The sequence below is a fragment of the Rhineura floridana genome, chromosome 1, assembly GCF_030035675.1.
Source record: "Rhineura floridana isolate rRhiFlo1 chromosome 1, rRhiFlo1.hap2, whole genome shotgun sequence".
Lineage (NCBI taxonomy): Eukaryota > Metazoa > Chordata > Lepidosauria > Squamata > Rhineuridae > Rhineura > Rhineura floridana.
This window is the reverse complement of record NC_084480.1, coordinates 20,981,356-21,005,324: the sequence shown is the minus strand read 5'-3', so window position 1 is coordinate 21,005,324 and position 23,969 is coordinate 20,981,356. Positions and strand designations below refer to the sequence as shown.

Below are 23,969 nucleotides of genomic sequence, written 5' to 3'. Positions count from 1 at the left end.
TTGCAAAAGTCAGTTGTGTTTTTCTTTTAAAAATGAGCAAATGCATATTTCTTGCTCTCACTGCTGGTTTAAAATCCTGGCTGGCAATTTATTTTGAATGGAGGGAGTGGAAGGAAAGGTATCAATATGAACTCTGCTCACTGCCTTACTCATACAATAGGTAGTGCCACAAGGGAGGCAGGGTTGACAAATGCCTAGCAAGAAAAACGTCTTATCCTCCCTTCCGCTCCCTTCCTATGTTAGTAGGCATCCACGTTAATTCTCAACCATGCTGCATGCACTAAACTGTTTATGAGAGAAGGATTTACATAGTATGGTCTATCTCAGTTCCAGCCAATCAGGATGGCTTTCTCCAGGCATTCATAGGTTTCAGGCAGACCGTGCTAAGTGTGCATTGGCAAAGCAGTCAACCCTGGTCTTCATATGTCACTTGGTATATTCTGTCTGAGGAGAGGGAGAGAAAGAAGTATGGAAGAGTTTGTGGCAAATACAAGGAGAGGAAGTTATTGCAACTGCTGCCAAAATGATAATATCCCAAACTGAGGTTCCAAGAACTGGCTTTCCTGTTGCAGCTGTAGTTCAATATGTTCTCCTCTTGCTTCAGTTTACTGCCCCAGCAGCCCGACTCCTATGCTGAAATGCACTCATGGAAGAGCTTGTGGTCTAGCAGAGACTTGTGCTATCAGAAGGGTGAAAGGAGGTGATTTGGGTCAATCCTTCCTCAAAAGACTCCTGTACCATTCCCCACAATACTCTGGAGGGTCCTCCAACCTTCTTGAGCAAATTTTCAGGGGAGCATGTGCTGCTGGGGGAACTGGCACAAGACAGATCAAGATACTTTTCCATTTTTTTTTAAAAAAAAGCTCAGAGTCAAGGCTTCATTATTGTTTACATTAAATAGTTTTCCAATTTTCCTTCTGTTATGCTGATGTGTAAGTTAACTATTTGTCATTTTACAGTTTGCTTTGGAATGGAGCAGTTTTATATATTGGAACAAAATATATCATTCATTATAAGTTCAAGAGGATTTTTTGCATTTGTTATAATATTCTTTCTCTGTGTAATAAGCAAGAAGTTAAAAAACAAACTCTCATTATCATTCTCTTGGATTTTTAGCAGACTAAAACTAAATTAAAATATGTTTATATTTATTATACCATCTTATCAGGAGGTTCGTTCTGCACAATATAGGAAACGGACCTTTAGTGTGGCGGCACCTACCCTGTGGAATTCCCTCCCTTTGAATATTAGGCAGGCGCCATCTCTGCTATCTTTTTGGCGCCTTTTGAAGACTTTCCTCTTTCAACAAGCCTTTTCAGTTGAGACCTATCCCAGTCTGCATCTGTGTAAGAATTGTTTAATACATTTTTTAGTAATGTTTTTAACCCTTTTAAGGTTTTTTTTAAAAATATGTTTTTAATGCTGTTTTGTTTTAATGTATTTTAAGATCTGCTTTTATGATGTTTTAAAGTGTTTTAGTGCTTTGTTTGCCGCCCTGGGCTCCTGCTGGGAGGAAGGGCGGGATACAAATTAAATAAATAAATAAATAAATGTTAGTAACTCTAAACCAGGGATGGGGAACCTGCGGCCCTCCACACATTGCTGTATTTATTATTATCATCATTATTATTTACATTTATATACTGCCCTTACTCTCAAAGGGAATCCATATCCAAGATGCACTTCCATATGGAACTCTCATCAGTCCCAGAAAGTATGACCAATAGTTACAGATGAAGGGACCTCAGCCCAGCAATATCTAAAGGGTTTCAGGTTCTCATTCCCTGCCCAAATAGTTACCGGGCTAAGTTCAAGATGCCAGTTCTGTTTTGCAAAGCCCTATACAGCTTAGGATACCTGAAATATCGTCTTACCTCTTATATAGCCAGTCAATAGCCAGTCACTCTGCAGGTGAGGGCCTCCTGAAGATACTATCTTATCAGGAGGTCTGTTCTGCACAACATAGGAAGCAGACCTTTATTGGCACCTACACTTTGGAATTGCCTCCCGTTAAATATGAGAAGAAGGCATAATCTCTGTTGTCTTTTTGGCACTTATTTCCTCTTTCCAAAAACCTTTTAAGTAAAGATCTTTCTATGGCTACAACTGTACCAGAATTGTTTTTAAGATGTTGTATCACTTGTGTGTTTGTTGCCCTGGGCCACTTTGGGATGAAGGGTGGGATATACTTTAAGTAAGTAAATAGATAAATACAAATAAAGATGTTTAACAGTCTTCAAACATACACTCCAGAATGCAAACCTTACCGAAACAGGGTGACTCACTTTTGAGCAAATATGTTTGGCATTAGAGTGCACACAAACCTCTCATCTGGACTTGTTTCCTCAGTGTGATCTCCGATGCAGAACTGGCATGAGCTTTATAGCGTGCATATGGTCTCACAAAGATTCACAAAGCCTCCCCCAGCATCACATGTAGAACACTAGAAGTTCATGTACTAAATAAGAAGCACAGAATAACTCATGTAGATGCATTTTCATACAAAATCAGGGCTGTGGAGTCGGTACGCCAGCCCTTCGACTCCGACAACTCTATTTTTCTACTGTCCGACTCCGACTCCTTCATAAATGGCAAATGTATATTAACTAGTAATAACAAATTTACTGTAGTAAAATGGTAGCACAAGGCATTTCATCACCACCACGTGAATCCAGAGCTTGGAAAAGTTACTTTTTTAAACTACAACTCCTATCAGCCCCAGGGATTGGGCTCATGGGAGTTGTAGTTCAAAAAAGTAGCTTTTCCAAGCTCTGGATTCATGTGGTGGTGATGAAATGCCTTGTGCTACCATTTTACTACAGTAAATTTGTTATTACTAGTTAATATACATTTGCCATTTATGAAGGAGTCGGAATCGGAGTCGGAACATTTCTACCGACTCCGACTCCGATTCCACGAGCCCGACTCCACAGCCCTGTACAGAATCATAACTTTCAGTGAAGCAAGTGGAGACACAACAAACATACAAGATCAAAGAGCGGTAGGGGTGTCATTCCCTTATCAGTATTCCGTAAGAGCCACCAATAGCCTGTAAAACAGCCTACATGGTTCAGGGTTCCCCTCCTCTAACACCATATGTCAACTTTAAAGTTGACAATGAGGACATTGAACTTGTCAAGGATTATCAATACCTTGGCAAAGTCATTAACCAAAATGGAGACAATAGTCAAGAAATCAGAAGAAGGCTAGGACTGGGGAGGACAGCTATGAGAGAACTAGAAAAGGTCCTCAAATGCAAAGATGTATCACTGAAGAATAAAGTCAGGATCATTCAGATCATGGTATTCCCGATCTCTGTGTATGGATGTGAAAGTTGGACAGTGAAAAAGCGGATAAGAGAAAAATCAACTCATTTGAAATGTGGTGTTGGAGGAGAGCTTTGCACATAACATGGACTGTGAAAAAGACAAATAATTGGGTGTTAGAACAAATTAAACCAGAACTATCATTAGAAGCTAAAATGATGAAACTGAGGTTATCATACTTTGGACACATAATGAGAAGACATGATTCACTAGAAAAGACAATAATGCTAGGAAAAACAGAAAAAAGGGGAAGACCAAACCAGAGATGGATTGATTCCCAAAAGGAAGCCACAGACCTGAACTTACAAGATCTGAACAGGGTGGTTTATAATAGATGCTATAGGAGGTCGCTGATTCATAGGGTCGCCGTACGTCGTAATTGATTTGAAGGCACATAACATCACCACCATAAGGAACAGTTTCTTCACATGGTTGCTTCACATGCTCTCACAGAATTAGAATGGTGAAGACTCCTCTGCCATAGTGATGGATGCAATAACTGTTCTATAGGCTAAATCAGTGATTTCCAAAGTCCCCCCCCACAAACCTCTTAATGATTTTTCTGTCATAACAACATAAGAAGAGCCTGCTGGATCAGGCCAGTGGCCCATCTAGTCCAACATCCTGTTCTCACAGTGGCCAACCAGGTGACTGGGGGAAGCCCGCAATCAGGACCCGAGTGCAAGAACACTCTCCCCTTCTGAGGCTTCTGGTTTTCAGAAGCATGCTGCCTCTGACTAGGGTGGCAGAGCACAGCCATCATGGCTAGTAGCCATTGATAGCCCCTGTCCTCCATGAATTTGTCTAATCTTTTTAAAGCCATCCAAGCTGGTGGCCATTATTGCATCTTGTGGGAGCAAATTCCCTAGTTTAACTATGCGCTGAGTAAAGAAGTACTTCCTTTTGTCTGTCCTGAATCTTCCAACATTCAGCTTCTTTGAATGTCCACGAGTTCTAGTATTATGAGAGAGGGAGAAGAACTTTTCTCTATCCACTTTCTCAATGCCATGCATAATTTTATACACTTCTATCATGTCTCCTCTGACCCGCCTTTTCTCTAAACTAAAAAGCCCCAAATGCTGCAACCTTTCCTCGTAAGGGAGTCGCTCCATCCCCTTGATCATTCTGGTCGCCCTCTTCTGAACCTTTTCCAACTCTATAATATCCTTTTTGAGATGAGGCGACCAGAACTGTACACAGTATTCCAAATGCGGCCGCACCATAGATTTGTACAACAGCATTATGATATCAGCTGTTTTATTTTCAATACCTTTCCTAATTATCGCTAGCATGGAATTTGCCTTTTTCACAGCTGCCGCACACTGGGTCGACATTTTCATCGTGCTGTCCACTACAACCCCGAGATCTCTCTCCTGGTCGGTCACCGCCAATTCAGTCCCCATGAGCATATATGTGAAATTAAGATTTTTTGCTCCAATATGCATAATTTTACACTTGTTTATACTGAATTGCATTTGCCATTTTTCCGCCCATTCACTCAGTTTGGAGAGGTCTTTTTGGAGCTCTTCGCAATCCCTTTTTGTTTTAACAACCCTGAACAATTTAGTGTCGTCAGCAAACTTGGCCACTTCACTGCTCACTCCTAATTCTAGGTCATTAATGAACAAGTTGAAAAGTACAGGTCCCAATACCGATCCTTGAGGGACTCCACTTTCTACAGCCCTCCATTGGGAGAACTGTCCGTTTATTCCTACTCTCTGCTTTCTGCTTCTTAACCAATTCCTTATCCACAAGAGGACCTCTCCTCTTATTCCATGACTGCTAAGCTTCCTCAGAAGTCTTTGGTGAGGTACCTTGTCAAACGCTTTTTGAAAGTCTAAGTACACTATGTCCACTGGATCACCTCTATCTATATGCTTGTTGACACTCTCAAAGAATTCTAATAGGTTACTGAGACAGGACTTTCCCTTGCAGAAGCCATGCTGGCTCTGCTTCAGCAAGGCTTGTTCTTCTATGTGCTTAGTTAATCTAGCTTTAATCATACTTTCTACCAGTTTTCCAGGGACAGAAGTTAAGCTAACTGGCCTGTAATTTCCAGGATCCCCTCTGGATCCCTTTTTGAAGATTGGCGTTACATTTGCCACTTTCCAGTCCTCAGGCACGGAGGAGGACCCGAGGGACAAGTTACATATTTTAGTTAGCTGATCAGCAATTTCACATTTGAGTTCTTTGAGAACTCTCGGGTGGATGCCATCCGGGCCCGGTGATTTGTCAGTTTTTATATTGTCTATTAAGCCTAGAACTTCCTCTCTCGTTACCACTATTTGTCTCAGTTCCTCAGTATCCCTTCCTGCAAATGTTAGTTCAGGTTCAGGGATCTGCCCTATATCTTCCACTGTGAAGACAGATGCAAAGAATTCATTTAGCTTCTCTGCAATCTCCTTATCATTCTTTAGTACACCTTTGACTCCCTTATCATCCAAGGGTCCAATCGCTTCCCTAGATGGTCTCCTGCTTTGAATGTATTTATAGAATTTTTTGTTGTTGGTTTTTATGTTCTTAGCAATGTGCTCCTCAAATTCTTTTTTAGCATCCCTTCTTGTCTTCTTGCATTTCTTTTGCCAGTTTTGTCTGTTGTAGCAATTGTAATCTGCTGTGCTATTGTGCTTTATTATTTTAATTGCATTTTAATTGCTTATTTTATTGCATTAGAATTTGAATTCCACAGAATAAATAAATATGAATATTTAATGTGGACATGCAATGGACCACCTGAATGAAGCTCATGGACCATCTTTTGGGAATCTCTGGACTAAATAACTTCTCTGTCAATCTTGGGTCCAATGCAAGTACTGTTACCAGGCATTGCACAAGAGTTACATATAGTGACACAACATGAACATTATGGAAATGGACTGCCTTCAAGTCGATTCTGACTTACGGTGACCCTACGAATAGGGTTTTCATGGTAAGCGGTATTCAGAGGGGTTTTACCACTGCCTTCCTCTGAGGCTGAGAGGCAGTGACTGGCCCAAGGTCACCCAGTGAGCTTCATGGCTGTGTGAGGATTTGAACCCTGGTCTCCCAGGTCATAGTCCAGCACCTTAACCACTACACCACACTGGCTCCCTACATGAACATCATACAATATTACAATTCCATTCATGTGTAACCATCCAGAGAAGGAAGCATGTTTAAAAATAGGATCTAAATTTGTCTGCTTCCAAACCCAGAGTAGCCAAAGAAATGTCGCCATACGCACTGAGTCTGTATAGCTTCACCTTAAGGCATGTGCGTGTCCATTGTAGGCAAGCAGTTCTCCCTTCTGCTTTGGTATTGGGGTGCCACTATAAGTTTAAAATCTTGAAACCTAGTATACACAGTGACTAAAACACCATGCCCTGTTCCTAGGAAGTCCTTGATTCAAATCTCACTTTGGCCATGAAAACATACAATGTGATCTTAGACAGAGCCATTGTCTTTTAGACTCAGTCCTCAGTTTGCAATAGAGATAATGCAACTGAGTTTGTAGGGCTCTGAATTATGTCTAGCACACTTTAAAGCTCTTTTCTCTAGTAAAAAGCACAACCTTTAATATCGAATGGCATGCACTTTGCTCACCACAAAGATGCACGCTACAAATACGTGTCTTACTTATAAGAGTCACTGTTGGACTCTTTGGGGAGTTGCACATTACACATTTCTTTTGGGGCAACTGCCAGCTCTGTTAGTGACACCTGCACTACATTAGGTGCAAACAGACACCAAATGTGGTCCATGAGGAGCCACAGCGTTTCAAAAGTGACTGCAAGAACAGGAGCAACATTATGTGCTTCCTAAGGGCAACAGTTAACAAGTTATCCAACAGGCTACTATAATTGCCAGCTTTACTAAATAATTAATAACAAAGTTATTGAAATCGTTTGTCAAATGGAAGCAGCCAGAACTCCTTCTTGAAACTCAACCTTATTTACAGGAAGGGACAAGTTTTGTATTCCAGTGTGAATAAGCAGATATTTTACAATGATACTTAAAAGTTCCAGCATCAAAAGCCTGTAGTTGCAACAGATGCTGCAAATCTCATTTCTCAGAAAAGAAAGATTCAGATACATCTTTTTCACACACCTTTGATCAGGGAAAAAACCCAGCCCCACTGGCACACTTAGGGCCCATCTAGTCCTATGGTCTGTTTCCAACATACACTAATCAGAAGATGCTGGAAACTTACAAGCAGGGCATGAAGATAAGAGCTCTCCAGATTTGTCCCCCAGCAGCAGGTCCCTAATAACTGGCCAAGTTGGCTGGGGCAGAAGGGAGTTGGAGTCCAGCAATATCTGGAGGGCCAACCGATTCCCATTCCTTCAGTAGATATTCACTAGTGTCCTGCCTCTGAATATAGGGGTCTACATCTAATTATCATAACTGTTAGCCACCTTGAGACACTTTTTGGGACATCAAGTAGATAAATTAATTAAAGTAAATAAATTTCAAAGCAGATGTTCAATCTACCCTTCATAAATTTGTCTAGTGTGTTGTGGTTGTAGTAAGTTCCTCAAGTTCAGAAGTCTGTGGTAGTCAGCCATTATTTAGGATCACCACCCTCCAACTCTTCTTGCACGTGCAGGGGACTTAAGGGAGGCAAGAAGCCAACCCCTCAGGTTGTGCTCGCTTTAGAAATACTTAGGTATTTTCTTGCTGCTTCTGAGAGTCTCCAAAGTCTGGAAAACAGTGAGGCATCCACCCTAACAATCCACCCAAGTGCCTGGAGTGTAAGAAAAACCAGGGAGGGGGAAAACTGTATTTCTCCCATCCAGCACAAAATGAGACATGCCACTTCCATGTTTTTTCTAAAGTACAGAAAGCCTGGAAGGAGGAATCTTATTTTGTCCCAGGTGTCTAGATCTCCATATCTTCTATCTAACAGGATCTTCTGGTACTGCACACAATCCTCCTCTTTCCTACAGCCTCAACATCAGAACTACTGCACCCAAAGTCCCTGGCATAACCTCCAACCAACATACAACAATCAGATGTTTACCTGCTCAATGGCTGAGAGGAGATCTTTAGATTCCTAGCTCCCTGATATTTTTTATAACCTATCAGCAGCCCCCAGAGAGCCAGTGTGGTGTAGTGGTTAGAATGTTGGACTACGACCTGGGAGACCAGGGTTTGAATCCCTAGACAGCCATGAAGCTCACTGGCTTCATGACCTTGGGCCAGTGACTGTCTCTGAGCCTCAGAGGAAGGCAATGGTAAACCCCCTCTGAATACCACTTACCATGAAAACCCTATCCATAGGGTCACCGTAAGTCGGGATCGACTTGAAGGCAGTCCATTTCATTTTCATCAGCAGCCCAACATAGTCACCACAGACCACTCTCCCTCTTTACTAATTCCTGAAGCATTTTCAGATTGTACTGGGTCTACTTTTGGTATCCCTTTCCTTGTCTAGTTCCACCCCACTACATTTATCACTGCACCTCACTGCCCTTTCTTTGTCATTCAAAGGAGAGCTCATTGTTGCAAACACATATATATTCATTGCTGGCAACCACATTTGTGAAATCCTGTAGGTGGTGATTTTCCATTGTACTTCATTTTCTCAATTCTGAACTAATTAATTTTTTTAAAGTATGCCAGAAAACCAGTGCCAATCCATTTTTTTAAAGGAGACCTCATTTATTACATGAGTATTGTGCTGTTGATGCACAGAGAAGATATGCAACATGATCCCTGACCCAGTTCATGTTCAAGCAGAATATAATCCACACAGAGGACAATCCAGGCTGAAAAAGAAAGCAACTAGCAACTGTTGTCAATGTGGTGCCTGCAGATGCAAAGGCAATCTGGTTCCCACAAAGTCTTTGCGTATAGTGCTCACTCATTGGCCCCTGCGTCATGAGGTGGTGAGGGTGGTTACCTTTCTTTACCAGAAAAACACAGAGTTGAAAGAGGAAGTGAGAAAAGGTGTTGCTTTTCCTACTTCCTCTTTCTGCTCTATGTACTTTTCAAGGTTCAAATCAAACACCTGAGCACCTGAAAAGATAATGGAGTGACGTAGATGGGAGGAAAGGGAAGAGGAGTGATCTGAGAGACTGTGGGGAGGGAACAGAGTGAGCAGGGAAAGAGTGCCAGAGACAAAGTATACAAGTGCATGGGCACATACCAGATCCAGTAAAATGGTAATTGCATTTTCCCCAGTGTCCTCCCCACCTCCAAAAATGCCACCATCTGATCACCGATCACATATATCTTCCATTGACTGAACTGTTAAAATCACAAATCTGATGCTTTCCATTGTTGCCAAGGCACAAAAACATGGATCGAAGATACAGATCCTTATGGATCCTATTTTCTCTCTCAAAAAAGGACAAAACTACTGTCAAATCACAGGGCTCTGTGTTCACAGAATCGTTTTTGTGGATGTTTTTGTTGTCATCCTATGTAAACAATTATGATCCATGAGGATCTGTGCCTTGGATTCATATTTTAGTAGTCCTGGCAATCACTGGATAATTTGTACTGTACAGGTTACCAATGAAAGCATTAAAAGTTTTTGAAAAACATGGAAAGGGTGTGTGTGTGAGAGAGAGAGGGGGGAGGGGGGAGAGAGGGGAGAGAGAGGGGGGGAGGGGAGGGAGAGAGAGAGAGAGATGACCAGATGGAGTAGTTCCCATAGCGCACTCTCAAAACTCCAAATGTCCCTATGAGCCCATTTGTGCCTAAACAACCCTTGCACAGAAGAACTGTCTGAATTAGCCTGTGCTTGAGTGTACTTCCAGCAAGATAATCTTTTCCTGACTGAAATGTCCTTTTTCCAGGATCATCATGAATATAACCAAACTGGTTTACTGTTCATCCAAATTACCTAACCAGGTCTAGATTTAATTGATTAGATTTAAATTTATTTAATTTAAAAGATGATGCCACGTCAAACAACAAAACAAAGCACTTATGGTTAAAATGTACAAATATAAGTCAGTGATTTGCTTTTTCCAAGCTGCCCATTGTCAATACACAGAACACATCCTAAAAGGTTGTTAGGACAAAAAAAAAGTCACCAAGATAAGATACTCTAGCATGTCTACTGAACCAAGGGCAAACCAAGCCAGAGGGAAGATTTTCATTGCAGATTCAGCCATTCATACAGAGATGTAGCTGTGAGCACTTGCCCAGCCTCTCCATCAACACCTCTGACCTTTGTTAGCTACTTTAGACTCCCAGACACATTTTTAAAACCACATTTGGGAATCCATAATGTGGAGCCATGCTTTCTAGAACTAGCAGTGGAAATAAAACTCAGTGTATTTACACTGCAGACATATTAGAAAACTAACTATGGGGGGGAAGGGAGGGGGACCAGGATAAGCATACCTCTGTGCTATTGTTCTTAGGTGGAAAGAAAAAAGAAGAAGGAAGGCCCAAAGAATAAAATAAATAAAAACGAGAATGAAAACCTTATTTGCTATCCACCCTAAAACCATGGTTTGTTGCTGGCTTAAAGATCATGGCTTATTCGGGAGTAACAAACCATGTCCCAGGTTTGGCCATAGTACCAAGCTATCCCCATCCTGCTTGTTTACCTATCAGCACCAGGTGAGAAGCAAAGTGGGAGTGATTGTGCTGTAGGTACCAGCATGAGGGTCATGCGCAGTGTGTTTTATTAAGCCAAGCTTCTTGGCTCACTATTATGTGCAAATGTGGCCAATGTGTGAGGCTTCCTCTAGAACACTATTATTATGCACAGCAGGGTCATCCATGTATGACAAGCCTAAGTTCAAACTGGATCAATCAGCTATATCCTCTAATAAGAGACTAAAATCGATTGTTTTACCTAACACAAAGGAAGCTGAGACACTAGCATGTGATCAACTACTAGGGGATCTTCTGAAATTCATTGGCAGATGTGAAAATTGTCCCTTAGAGATCACCTTTGGCCGTATCTGAATGTGAAGTTGCATTTCTATTTCTTACCAGTTCATGGATTTTCTTTCTGTGAAGTACAGGAAAAATTCACTTTTTATCAGATGATTATTCTCTAGGCCAAGAGTGGGAAACCTCCAGACTGTAGGCTTAATTAGGCCTGATAGGGGTCCTAATTTGGCTCATGAGGTGGTTTTCCCCAAGCCACGCCCACCTGCCCTACACTCAACATCATATATGACATCAGGTTTGGGGCACATAAGGACACAGCTCCCTGCTGAAAGCAGGGTTTGTAGGCACCAGTGATCAGCAGCACCTGCAAAGCCCTGTGCCTTTGAAAGAGTCAACAATCAGCAGGTCATCAGCACTTGCAAAGGCACTGGGCTTAAGTGATTGGCAGGTGGGCAGCCTTGCCAACCAGTCAAAATGACCCGCGGAGGTTGGAGACCTAAGCATCCAACCCACTGGCTGGAAATGGTTCTCCACCCCTGCTCTAGACTGCCTCATTGGGATTTGAGGAAATTTGTGTTCTTATTATGGTTTCTGTTCTTAAATAAATAGGGCATTTATATAAATATCATTAAGTTCAAATATCAACTTAAAAAATTAGGGGAAAATGAGCTGAAGATTCGGCCTGCAATTCTTAATGCAACTGAGATTGAACTGAAATAGGTTGCCCTGAACTGAGATATTGTCAGGAAAAAGAAAGGGGGGGGGAGAGAATTTGTGTCTTGCGAACACAAAGAAAAATAAATATTACAGGATTCCTGACTTGTGCCTCCTGGCAATGTGAGAATGTTGGTATCTGTCTCTTAAGATTCTTTGTTATTTCTGCCTTAGTAGAAGGACCTGGTGTGTTTTGACCCGATGATGCCAATTTACAGTCTGATCTTAAGTACATTTACTTGGAAGTTCAAAGAAATTAACTTGCTTCTGACTGGAGCTTAATTCAGCTATATTCTGGTGATGATTATTCATAGTGCTTTTAATCTATCGTGCTGCTTAACAAATCTTTGAATATTAAAAAGGGAATGTGTCTGTGTAGATGCTTAATTGATCTTGCTAAAATAGAATAATCAGCAGACATTAAAAATGGTATATGAAGTAAGCAAAACATTCAACATACTCTGTGAGAAGTTACAGGTTTTTTTGGACAGCTATTATTAACCCACCTTTGCTCACCATTCAGTTACAGCAACTGAAAACAGTAAGACTCTATATACATTGAGTCCTTCATTAAACTATTGATCCCCCTTAGCATTATCCATAATGTTGCAGCGACTCAGCATGTCAACTGGTGCAGAGCTAGTCTCTTTCCTTTCAGTAACTTCTACAGTTTACAGAGAGGAGATCACAATGATTTATTTACCTGACATTTTCCAGTCCGGATGTCGTAGAGGGCCACTGAACCATGGCGAGATCCAACTGCTATTCTGTGACTCCGCTCATAATAGCTGACCATGTAGAACCTGAATTGAACATTTGAGCAAGGAACAAGTGAGATTTGATCGGATTATGTATGAAGTAAAGCTTCTTCTTTTTTTACTACACTCTGGTAATTAACAGGAGTGCTAGTATCAACATTTTATTTTACAGCATGGTCCTACAAAGCCACTTTAGCCATGGCTACACAACCAGCCATTTGCAATGCCATGATACCCTCTTCTTTTGGCTCTGGCCTCTTGCCAGATAAATGCACCTGTCCAGCTTCTTATGCAATAACTCATACATGTTCTGAATAAAGACTCTTGAGTGAACACATAAGCTGCTCTGAATATGCCGGACTGAAATTACAATTATTGTCAAATAGCAGATCTGCTATAGAATATTTTTTTCAGTCAGATTCTGCTCCGATAAGTGTTTTTTCTTGAAACACATATAGTATTTAATTTTGATACTTATTTATTGTATTCCATACCATCCTTTCTCCAACAACCTCATTTTATCTTACCAATGACCTTGTGAGGTATATTAGGTTGAGAGTGTTAATTGGCCTGAGATAACTCAGAAAGCAGGGATTTGAACCCAAGTCTGTCCAGTTAAAGTCCACACAGTATACCACACTGGCAACCATTAACAACACCTGTGTCGTTTTGTTCTTCTGTGATAACTCTTATTGCTGCAAGGTAAAGCTTTTCTTTTTTTTTTTAATTTAAACGTTGTTTTGTTTTAATGTATTTTAAGGTCTGTTTTTATGATGTTTTAGAGTGTTTTCAGTGTTTCTGTTTGCCGTCCTGGGCTCCTGCTGGGAGGAAGGGCGGGATATAAATAAAATAATTAATAAATAAAATAAATAAATAAAGATAACCCTACTGGATTTTTTTTAAAATATGTATGAACAGTTCTGTCTACAACTGAGGAATAAAAAGTATATGCAGCACTTCCTGTGTTAGCATGCTGCTAATTTCACTGTGAGAGGTAACGGGAGCTGGGATTCAGCACATATAGAGAGGTTAGATACATTTTTTTGCTTCCCCACTTCATTTCATGTGTAACTGATGGCTGCTAGATTGTTGCTGATTGTTAAACAAGGAGGTGATCTGGTGATCAAATGCTGAGAACTTCGATCATTGCTTTATTGATTGCCTGCTACTGCTTTCTACACACAAGGTCTGACTTGCCACTACATGAAGGGATTTTTCTCTCTCTCTACCATAGCACAGTGGCAGGTGGATGTTTTCTCTCTGTTCACACATGGTGCATGACTTGCTTGAGTCAACTACATAGGTACTGCTAATATTAACAAAACCCTGCTTACATTGGTACTCAGAAATCTCTTATCTTACAAGAGGTATGTCTTGTAAGCAGCCCTATACTCCTTTGTAGGAGAGATGGCAGGAGGGAGAAACCAATTCCTGATAAAAACAAGAATATGTTATGAGAAAAGAATAATTTAAATACAAATACTTGTATTTTTCTTTTTTGCTAGGGAGGGTAAAAGATGATGCAATGGTGAAAATGGGATTCTGAAGAGCAAGAAGGTTTTAGTCTAAGGAATTCTGAAGCCTGGGGACACAGAAGGATGTGAAGAATTATTTAATATGGTTAAACAAAATTCAGGTAATAAAATTAAAAGGATTCTAAGCCATTGTTTTGTTGGTTTGGTTTATGTACAATAATAGAGGAGAAAGCAACAGGTTATTCTGCAATGCCTAGATTAGGAATCTATTTTATATAGTTTGTCTTATTTGAAATCCCTGGTAATTCTTAATAGCAAAATCTCCCGTGCACAGTAATATAGCTTTATTGTTGAGCATGTTTGTACAGCTTGTGACTCTACCAAAATAAATTTCTACCAAATGGAAAATAAAACAGGGCTCTATTTTGTAAGGCTGTGTTAACTGTTAACCTTGTATTCTGGACCACGATTGCAATTTTTCTGCACAAAGAAGTTATGGTTTGTTAATGATGACAGAGCATTTTTGCAACAAAGCACTGAAGGACTACTGAGGTTCCTGATGTTTGGTATAACACACATTCCTTCTTTGTGGTGGTGGTGCTGCACCTCCTAAAGTGGCAGAGAGGTCAACCTGGGATATATCAACATTACAAGCTTCTATCAGTTTTAAACAAGTTTGATTTGAGGAAATTGTCTTTTAACAATGCCAATTTTTAAATTTGCTATTTTTGTTTTTGTGTTGTAGTTTCTGGGTTTGAGCATAAAGGGAAGCTACGGTTAAATGATGAATCTTGACTTTTATAAACATTTGCACAAAGGAAGAAGAAACGTGGCTGCAAATGACCTGTGTACAGTTCATGCGTATCCTAGATTATTAAGGCAGAATTTTTGGCTTAGTGTTTAGTTTGAACCCAGCCTGTGTGCACGAATGCTTGACAACCTGGCATAAAGGCCAGTTCTTTTGCATCACACCACTATATTCTTGTATGTAGATATGCTTATTGGTGTAAGGAAACAGGATAACTGAAAATGTTTCTTAGAAGAATAATGAAGGGGAGGAAATGTGGTTTGACCAACATCAGACAATCAAGACAGAAAACAGAATAGCTTGCAACGACTATAACAAAAATATTAGCAGAGCCAATATAGGGGAGTATATTCCTCAGGAAACAGAAACAAAAATATTTTTCTAGCTAGTTTCCTAAAATTCCATTCATTATTTTTTTAAAAAGTTAGTTGACCACTAAATTTATATGAACTCTTAAAATCTAATACATAAATTAAATACAACACACACTGTGTTGAGACTGTTTTAAAAATCTTTGCTACAAGCATTCAGGCTGTAGGCATGCAATGGAGCTAACAGGAGACAATCCATTTTCTCTGACATATTCCTACTGATGTGTAGAAAATCTATTCACATATTTGCTGCTCTCTATCTAGGTTGCTGATTCATAGGATCACCATAAGTTGTAATCAACCTGAAGGCACATAACGCACACACACACACACACACACTATCCTAGGTTTTCTTTCAATATGACCAATTTTGTCCCGTAATGCCAAATTTTAACTTGTAGGAATTCACAGTAAGTTTATCTTTTCTGATGTCGCTGATTCTAAACATGTCTATCTGTGACTAGATATAATTTTATATGGATGGTTTTGATAGGTATACGATTGCTCATTTGTCAGATTAATAATTGTAGTTAATGGGACTGATTTAAATTATATTTGGGATTGCCGATAATGCAGTGAATGCTTGGTCATGCTCAGCCAATTGTGATGTAATTACTGCACTGTAATGGCCAATTGGCTAAGCAATGAATTTGAACTTCATATAGCTATATTTGAGAGCCAGTGTGGTGTAGTGGTTAGAGTGTTGGACTATGACCTGGGAGACCAGGGTTCGAATCCCCACACAGCCATGAAGCTCACTGGATGACCTTGGGCCAGTCACTGCCTCTCAGCCTCAGAGGGTGGCAATGGTAAACCCCCTCTGAATACCACTTACCATGAAAACCCTATTCATATAAGGCAGGATCGACTTGAAAGCAGTCCATGGCTATACTTAAGAGGTTTCACAGAATTGGTGTTTTGCGAACTGTCACAGTTTCAACATTGACACATTATATGAATGTTTGAGAAGGACGGGCTGTGCAAAATAAATTCACACAGTGAAGGACAATGTTTGTCCTTGTTTTGAACAATAAATATCAAGATGATGTTAGGACATATACAATCTTTTTATATATATATAAATAAGGGGTGTGTTTAACAGCTATTTTATTTGGACATTGGTGCCATGTATGCCATCCCACATTGCTTTATGGTAATTCTTTTAAGTTCTTTTCTATTTTCACAAATAAACTAAAAGGGGAAAAAACTGGGCAACGCTAATTTAAACTGTAAATAAGATCTGATTCCAAAGATTTGCAATATACCAAGTGCAACTGTAAGTGCACACTTAAGCTCACACTTCTGTGCTCCCTTGAGAAGCAACCTCTTGTTGTGGCTTTTACTGCTAAGCGCTGGCTGCAGGAAATGCGGATGCGCAGTAATTAGGGCACACAGCTAAAGAAGCCTAGGGAATCTGATTGAGAAGTCTTTCTTCTCACCAGCCAGTTAAACTGGAGCTCCAAAACGTAGGTCAGAAGAAGGTCTCCACAGGAGGAGAGATGGATGGACTTGCACCTCCCCTATCAGTCCTGCAGAGCTATCTGGCTGCTATTGCTTCTGTTGACGGTAGGAAAGGAGGGTGGGCAGCAAGACTGAAGTCAGATATTGGATCCTGAAGGCTTAACCAGAAAGATTCAAGCAGCGAGAATGGACATATAGTGGAAACCTGAAGTACACCTTCTGTTATGTTAGAACCAACAAAATGATTCTAACATTCAAATTTTTTTTTTTAATCTATTGCACTCCAGACAGGCTTGGGGAAAAAACCCACACCTCTGTCAGCTTGGCTGCCAACTCTGTTACATAAGGCTGAATGGACATCCTTATTCACAATGACCCTTGGGCCAGCATTCTTGGTGATTTCCCTGCTTTCTGGTTTCCTCTCCATCACTATGGGCATGCCTAATTCCCTCACTTTAGTTTCCTGGGCTTTGGGAATCGCTGATCTCTCTTAACTGATGAGTACCTTGTTTTCCACTCCACCCCTCCCCAAATCAACTATAGCTCTTGTTCTAGAACAAACACCTCCACTGATACTCCATCAGATTTTTTTCTTTGTTCTCCAATGCTGGTGCCCTGATGCTGTATGGGTCCATTTTTCATTTATTGTTACAGTTTTTATTGTTTGCTTTCTGATATTCTGTTGTTCTATATGTTTTGTTATGTACATCGCTCAGAGTGGCTGGTAAATCCAGCCAGATGGGCGATTAATAAATTGAATAAAACAAGCAAACAAACAAACAAACAAACAAACAAACAAACAAACAAATAAATAAATAAATTCAGGGCTGAAGTAAAAGTTACAAGTCCCATGTTGAGGTTACCAACAAGCTTTATACATAAGAAGAGCCTGCTTGATCAGCTAATGCCCCATATAATCCAGGATCCTGTTCACACAGTGGCCAACCAGTTGCCCACGGGAAACCCACAAGCAGTAACTGAGTGCAAGAGGACTCTTCCCTCCTGTGGTTTCTAGCAACTGGTATTCGGAAGCATACCACCTCTGACTATGGAGGCAGAGCATAACCATCATGGCTAGTAGCCATCGACAACTTTATCCTCCATGAATTTGTTTAACCCTCTTTTAATCCAAGTTGGCAGCCATCACTGTCTCTTGTGGGAGCAAATTCCATAGTTTAGCTATGCACTGTGAAGAACACATGCAATGATTGCATGCCAACGTGGTGTATTTGAAGTGGCAGACACTATGGATGGTATTCATGCTGGTCCTACTCAGAGTAGACCCATTCAAAGTTAATAGACATGATGACCTTAGGTTAATTTATTTAAATGGGTCTACTCTGAGTAGGGCTGAATTGAACACAACCCTATATGGCTACGGGCCAGAAAACAGTTTTTCTCATACTTGATAGTTTACTCAAAGCAATCCAAATATTTCAGAATTCAAATTAATCATTAACTATGCATTTAACACCAACAAGTTTTTCGTTTCTGTAAAATGAGATAATGCAAATCACCACCCACAGAGAGCTGGAACCAACTTGCAAATACTATTTGGACCAAGAGAAAATACAGAATGTAACGTAGCACACAACCAGCTTCATTACAGATCTAACCCCCCCAAATAGGCACCATGAATCTGATGATGTTCAACTAAGCCAAGTGCATTGAAAGATTGGGCACAATCCACTGGGAACTTCTCTGTAAGATCTTCTGAAATGAAGAGACAGGAGACAAAATTGTTCTCTTGCATTGTTCCAAATCATTTCAATGAGTCTTCAGCAGTAGATCTCAGTGGATTATCCTCACTGAATTTTAATCCCAAACACCATAGAAATCTACAGATCAGTGACAACAGTCCTTTAAAGGGTGGCACATAATAATGATTGCACTAAAGATCTTGCTGAATTAAGGCTTAAACAAATCTTGGGACATTGAGAAGGACCTGTTATTCTGAACATTTTGAAAATGTCAAAAACTACATTACCCTATGCCTAACACAATTACTAGTACTATTTTATTTTTTCAGCTTGAAGGATTTCTGTCTGGCATTTTAATGGGCACATACAATAGATACAATACAAGATTAACCAAAATATCAGAAGAGATCAGTCCTAATAAAACATTGGCAAGAGATACTGGCTATGATCCAGACAGCACTGCACAACAAGCGGCTCAGACAGCTGATGAAGATGTGTATGTCTATATGATTGACATTATATATGAAACTAAGCATCTCCACTAATACTTATGGCACAGCGGGCATGGATTGCACTGACCGACTGTCCTCTTGGTGCACACTGTAATCCAGAAGCACAGCTAGGTAATAAAGAGTAATGAATATGAAGCATGAGGCTCCCCACTACTGCAGCATACATGAGTTACAAAAAGAGTCAAATGTAGCTGCACCAAATCAGGTCTGCAATGTGTACCCTTTAAAATTGTAATGTGCAGGCCACAGCTGCAGCATGTACAGATGCAAGGTGTTTAATGTATGCTTGCTAAAATGAGATGCTCACCCTTATTAAGATCCAAGAATTGAGCTTCAATATTAAACTAATTTACTTTTCAGTGCAGCTCAACTGCTTTGCAATCTAACTTTTTTTGCTTTGATCTACAAAGTATGCTCCAGGGCAGCCTTGATTCAGGTAAACATAATTGTTTAGGCATCTTCATTGAACGTGAAGCTGACAAACACAAAGGCAAAGTCTAAAACATCAAAATTTCAAACAAAAGGGAGGAGAGATTATCAGTCCTCAAACCAATAATTGTCTTGTGTGGAGGAGGGGGGATGACCTGGAAGCCCCTCCCTCCCCCAATTAGTTCTCCAACAGTTTGGCATCCTACAAGGTGATCTTGTGACAACAGAGGAAAGAAATGGGAAAGGCAATATGTCAGGGTGCTCACAAATATTTCTTAACTTAATCTATGAGTTTTAATAGATGAATCCATTAAATATTCACAAATTTGCACTCGAGAGCAACGACTGTTGTAATGAACAAAGGATATTCTCTTTGTTTTTGGATTATGCACATGGGTTGCAGCAGGCACAATTGTAGAAGTGACATTCCTTCTCATCTCACATGCAGAAAGGAACACCTTTACTAAGGTTTTTACTAAGACGATGCTTGCCATCTCAGGCTTTATAAGTACTTGTATCAAAAATTGTATTAAAAGTTGCTTATATTAAAAAATGTAATTGGGAGAACCTTTTAAGTCAATCAAAATGTGACAGAAAGATCTCCACACCCCACCACTCACGTTATTCTGGGATTTCTGCTGGAATGGAGCTGATTTGGGGGTGGAGTGGGGGGAGGAGAGAGGGAAAAGTCCTGTGGTATTAGTGGGAATCCTTGTAGTGGTGTCCACTAGCACAACAACTTAGTTGAATACAGGCCAATAGAACTGGGATGAGGCTCCTATAAAATGATATAGCATTCTACTAATGACTGTACAGATCAGCTTTCAGACTTGGAAAAAAACCTATATGATTTTTGCTTTGCAACTCTGGAAGGAATATAAGTGGAAAGTGCTCTATACCACAGACCACTTGACATTGCGCTTGGGATCTTTTTTTGTTGTTATTTTTGTTTTTTAAACTGCCCACAAATTTAATAGTTTCTCTACATTCCAAGAATGTTACACCAAAGCCACTATTATTAGGTGTTGTGAAATTAGGACCCAAGTGAGTCGCCTTCAATTACTTTTATAAGGGATGCTAAAAATTCAATTTAATATGACTAATCAGGAGTCAGTGTGTTTCCTGTGAACAAATGTGGACTTAAAAGACGTACTCTATCTGCTGCCAAAAGCATTTTAGTGCCATAAAGAAACAGCATCTGGACCCTCTCTCCTATACTATTAAATTGTGGGAGAAATAAAAATGTAACATCTGAAGATTCACATGGCAGCATGGTTCATATAAGCGTAAATTCACATCAACTCTGGTTTGGCAGCAAGCCTGCCATACGCCCCAAGGAGACCATTGCATGGGGGCTGTTGACTGTATGAACATGCAGCAGTGTCTCTTGTGGATGCAGTCTTTGAGGCCACTGCTTTTCCACACTGCTGCTGATCACTGTTTTTCTTGAATGCTTCCTAGCCTGAAGATGCCAGAGCAAGGACAGTAGCCCATGCTTTCTGTTCCTGCCCTCATTCTGATTTGGATTAATGATGGTGTCATGTGGAGTAAATGATAGCCACTGCTACAAGGACCACATGAATAGGCAGCAGCAAAAAAAGGAGGGCACAGCTTTGCAACATCTTCCTTCATCCTACCCCAAAAACCAGTTCTGCTTTCATCTTAGCCCTAACCAAGACCTTCCCGCTAAGGTATTGGATAAGATGGGAGTCGATGTTCATTGATCCAAATCATCTAAATAACTTGCCTAATGCCAAGAGATTATAGTAACAACAAGTAAATTCTGCTCATCACCAGTTTCTGTATCTACATATTTTCATTTTGTGATCCTACCTGCAGATGGCTGGAAAGCACTCTTGAAGTCCCTTTTTCTTGACTAATGAAGCTTCCAGACAATACATGATGATGTCCATAACCTACCAGTAAAAAGTAAATATTAAAAGTAAAAAGTAAAAAAAAATAAAAACAGTAAAACCCTTAAATATTAGACAGGTGCCATATATATATATATATACAGTTTTGAAAGCAACAAACAGAACTTCACCCAAGCTTGCTCTGGATCTCTATAAGGATTCCGTTAATCACCTAAAAATATATGCACGTAATTGTGATTAACAAAACAGAGGTTTTTATTGTAATACCAAAACGTTTTGGCTTCCACCTTCATCAGCTGCTAACATATAAATGCTGTTACCAAGGTGGCACTTATAGAGCTTTGAGGATGGAATGCTCAGAGGGGCTTCATTTGCAGAAGCTAAGTAGTGGTGGTACTGTCCTCCAGGTTCAGGCCATGTGGTGCCAATGTGTCCAGAGAGTATATCCAAAAGTTCTCCCTTTTGGTCAATGCTGCTGGATCTGTTGGCATCTCTACAGCTGGTATAGAAAAGTCCAACAGGCTGTGACTCTCAATGTTGAAATGTTTTGCAACTGGTTGCTCCACTTTTTTTTTTGTTAAGATTGCCGATTTGTGGTTTCTGAAGAGTGTGCGTAGGTCAGTTGTGGTTTTTCCTATGTATTGGATATGACATCCTGGTCTTCTGCATTCGATGACATAAATTATATTGCAGGACCTGCAGGTGATGTTTTGCTTGATGTAATATGTTCTGCCTGTTCTAGTGCTTGTAAAAGTAGCTGTCTCCCTGAGGTACACACAGATGATACAGCGTTTGGAGTGACAAGGATAAGACCCTGGATTGGTGATAGGTGGCTTAAGCACAGCTCTCACTAACAGTCTGCGCAAATTAGGAGGCTGGTGAAATGCTACAACAGGAGGCCTGCTGATGGCTCTAGCAAGATGTTCAGAGTTTGCCAGCAATGGGTAGCTCTCCCTGATTGCTTGGTGATAGTTAGGAGATGCTGGATGGAAATCTACCACAAATGGAATCCGTTGCTCTCTGCTCTTTGACACCTCAGTATGATGGAGGAGGTTTTCTCTGGACAGAATGGAGGCTCGGTGGATGTTGCAATCAATAATATGTGGAGGATATCCTCTCAGAAGAAGGTGTTCTTTAAGTTCACTGATCCTTCTCTGGTATTTATCTTCAGTGTTGCAAATAAGTTTGATTCTCAGATCTAAGCTATACACAATGTTTTTCATTATATGCTTAGGATGGCAGGATTTCCAGTTTAAATAGGTGTGGGCATCAGTGGGTTTGCTGTAGAGATCAATGGCTATTTTTTTGTTTTCAATGATGAGAAGGACATCAAGAAAATGGATGTGTGGATTGTCATTTGTACTATTAAATGTAAACTCAATAGATGGATGCATAGAGTTGATGTAATTTATATATATAATATATATATAAAGCAAATGTTAATCATACAAAAATTAGTTATAAGAATTCCTAATCCTAAGCTTTGATGATCAAGAGTAAATGAAAAGCCTGACTATTATATCCATTTGTAAAATGAACAGAAATGGCACTGCTATTTAACTAACAGTAACAACATAACAATAAAAATAATGAAATTTTGCCCCTTACTTTTCCCACTTCCAACTCAGCATTTGAAGAAGGTTGTCACCTACAAAAGGTTATACTGTTTTACAACAAAAAAGCTTCTAAAAAGTTCCTCTCAAGGTGCCTGCGAACACATTATATCTCCTAAGTGTTCAAAACATTTCTTCAGCATTAATTCAGGGCTGCTTTAGATGTTGCCACCCATTTTGAGTCCCAATGGAAAGTGCTTCCCAGTGACAGCACTCCAGGCAAAGTGAGAAGGTTTTAAATCAGGGATGGGGACCCTGTGTCCCTCCAGACTCCATCAGCCCCAGCCAGCACTTAGGGATGATGGGAGTTGTAGTCCAACTACATCTGGAAGGCCACAAGTGTCCTACCCATTTTAAATGTTCCAATCACCTGCAGCTCATAGTAGCATCTAAATGCTAGTGTAACCCTTCCATTGGTAATGCCAGTAAGAGCAGACTTCATTGGCAATATGTGGTATAAAGATGATTTAGACCCCATGGCTTCCATATGGGGCATCACCAAGGAGAAATCAAGCAGGAGTCGCAACTGTCTCTTAGTAGTCCTGAGTAACCATGCTGTAGCACATTGCCATCAGCCCCAAGGAATCGGGTGGGGACAGTGGTTTGCCTTGTTCTTCTTGCCCAGTTATTAGCTTGCCATCCTTACTCTAATATCTGATATCCATTTTGATTTTCCCTATGTTTGTCAGCCAGTTGCCCTCTCACCCTAACATTTGATCCCCAGGCCTCTCCCATCTTTTCATGACTGATCTTGTGCTAACTACTAATAGCTTTCTATACTTCTTCTCGCCAAAATGCCCTTCTCTGACTATCATAAGGTCTCCTGTAACCTGTTTTGCCTGCCACCTTCTGCCTGCTCCACTGCACCATCTTTCTGTGGCTCAGGGTTCTCAGTTGTTCTCTTGCTACTGTCTCCTGTTCTCTGCTGTCTCTGCTTTCTACCATCTCCCTCCCCTTTTTCCCCCAAGTTGCTTCTACTCTGGACCTTACCGTATTCTCTTGCCACATTCTGAACTAGCTCATTAAGTATATGTAAGAAGACCTGTGTACATATCATGGGTATCACAAGGAGACCAGGCTGAAATAGCCGTC

The 23,969-nt window shown here is 40.3% G+C and overlaps 1 protein-coding gene across 3 annotated transcripts in view; it reads right to left on the bottom strand.

Annotated features, from left to right (window-relative positions):
- Window positions 1-23,969, bottom strand: part of WDR7 (WD repeat domain 7) — a 323,076-nt gene that overhangs the window by 54,406 nt on the left and 244,701 nt on the right. For all 3 annotated transcript variants that reach the window (XM_061615103.1, XM_061615091.1, XM_061615098.1), the window contains 2 exons: window positions 21,224-21,306; window positions 12,580-12,679 (listed from right to left, as the gene is read on the bottom strand). In XM_061615103.1, coding sequence (XP_061471087.1) covers window positions 12,580-12,679; window positions 21,224-21,306 — 183 coding nt within the window. The remainder of the gene's footprint in view (window positions 1-12,579; window positions 12,680-21,223; window positions 21,307-23,969) is intronic.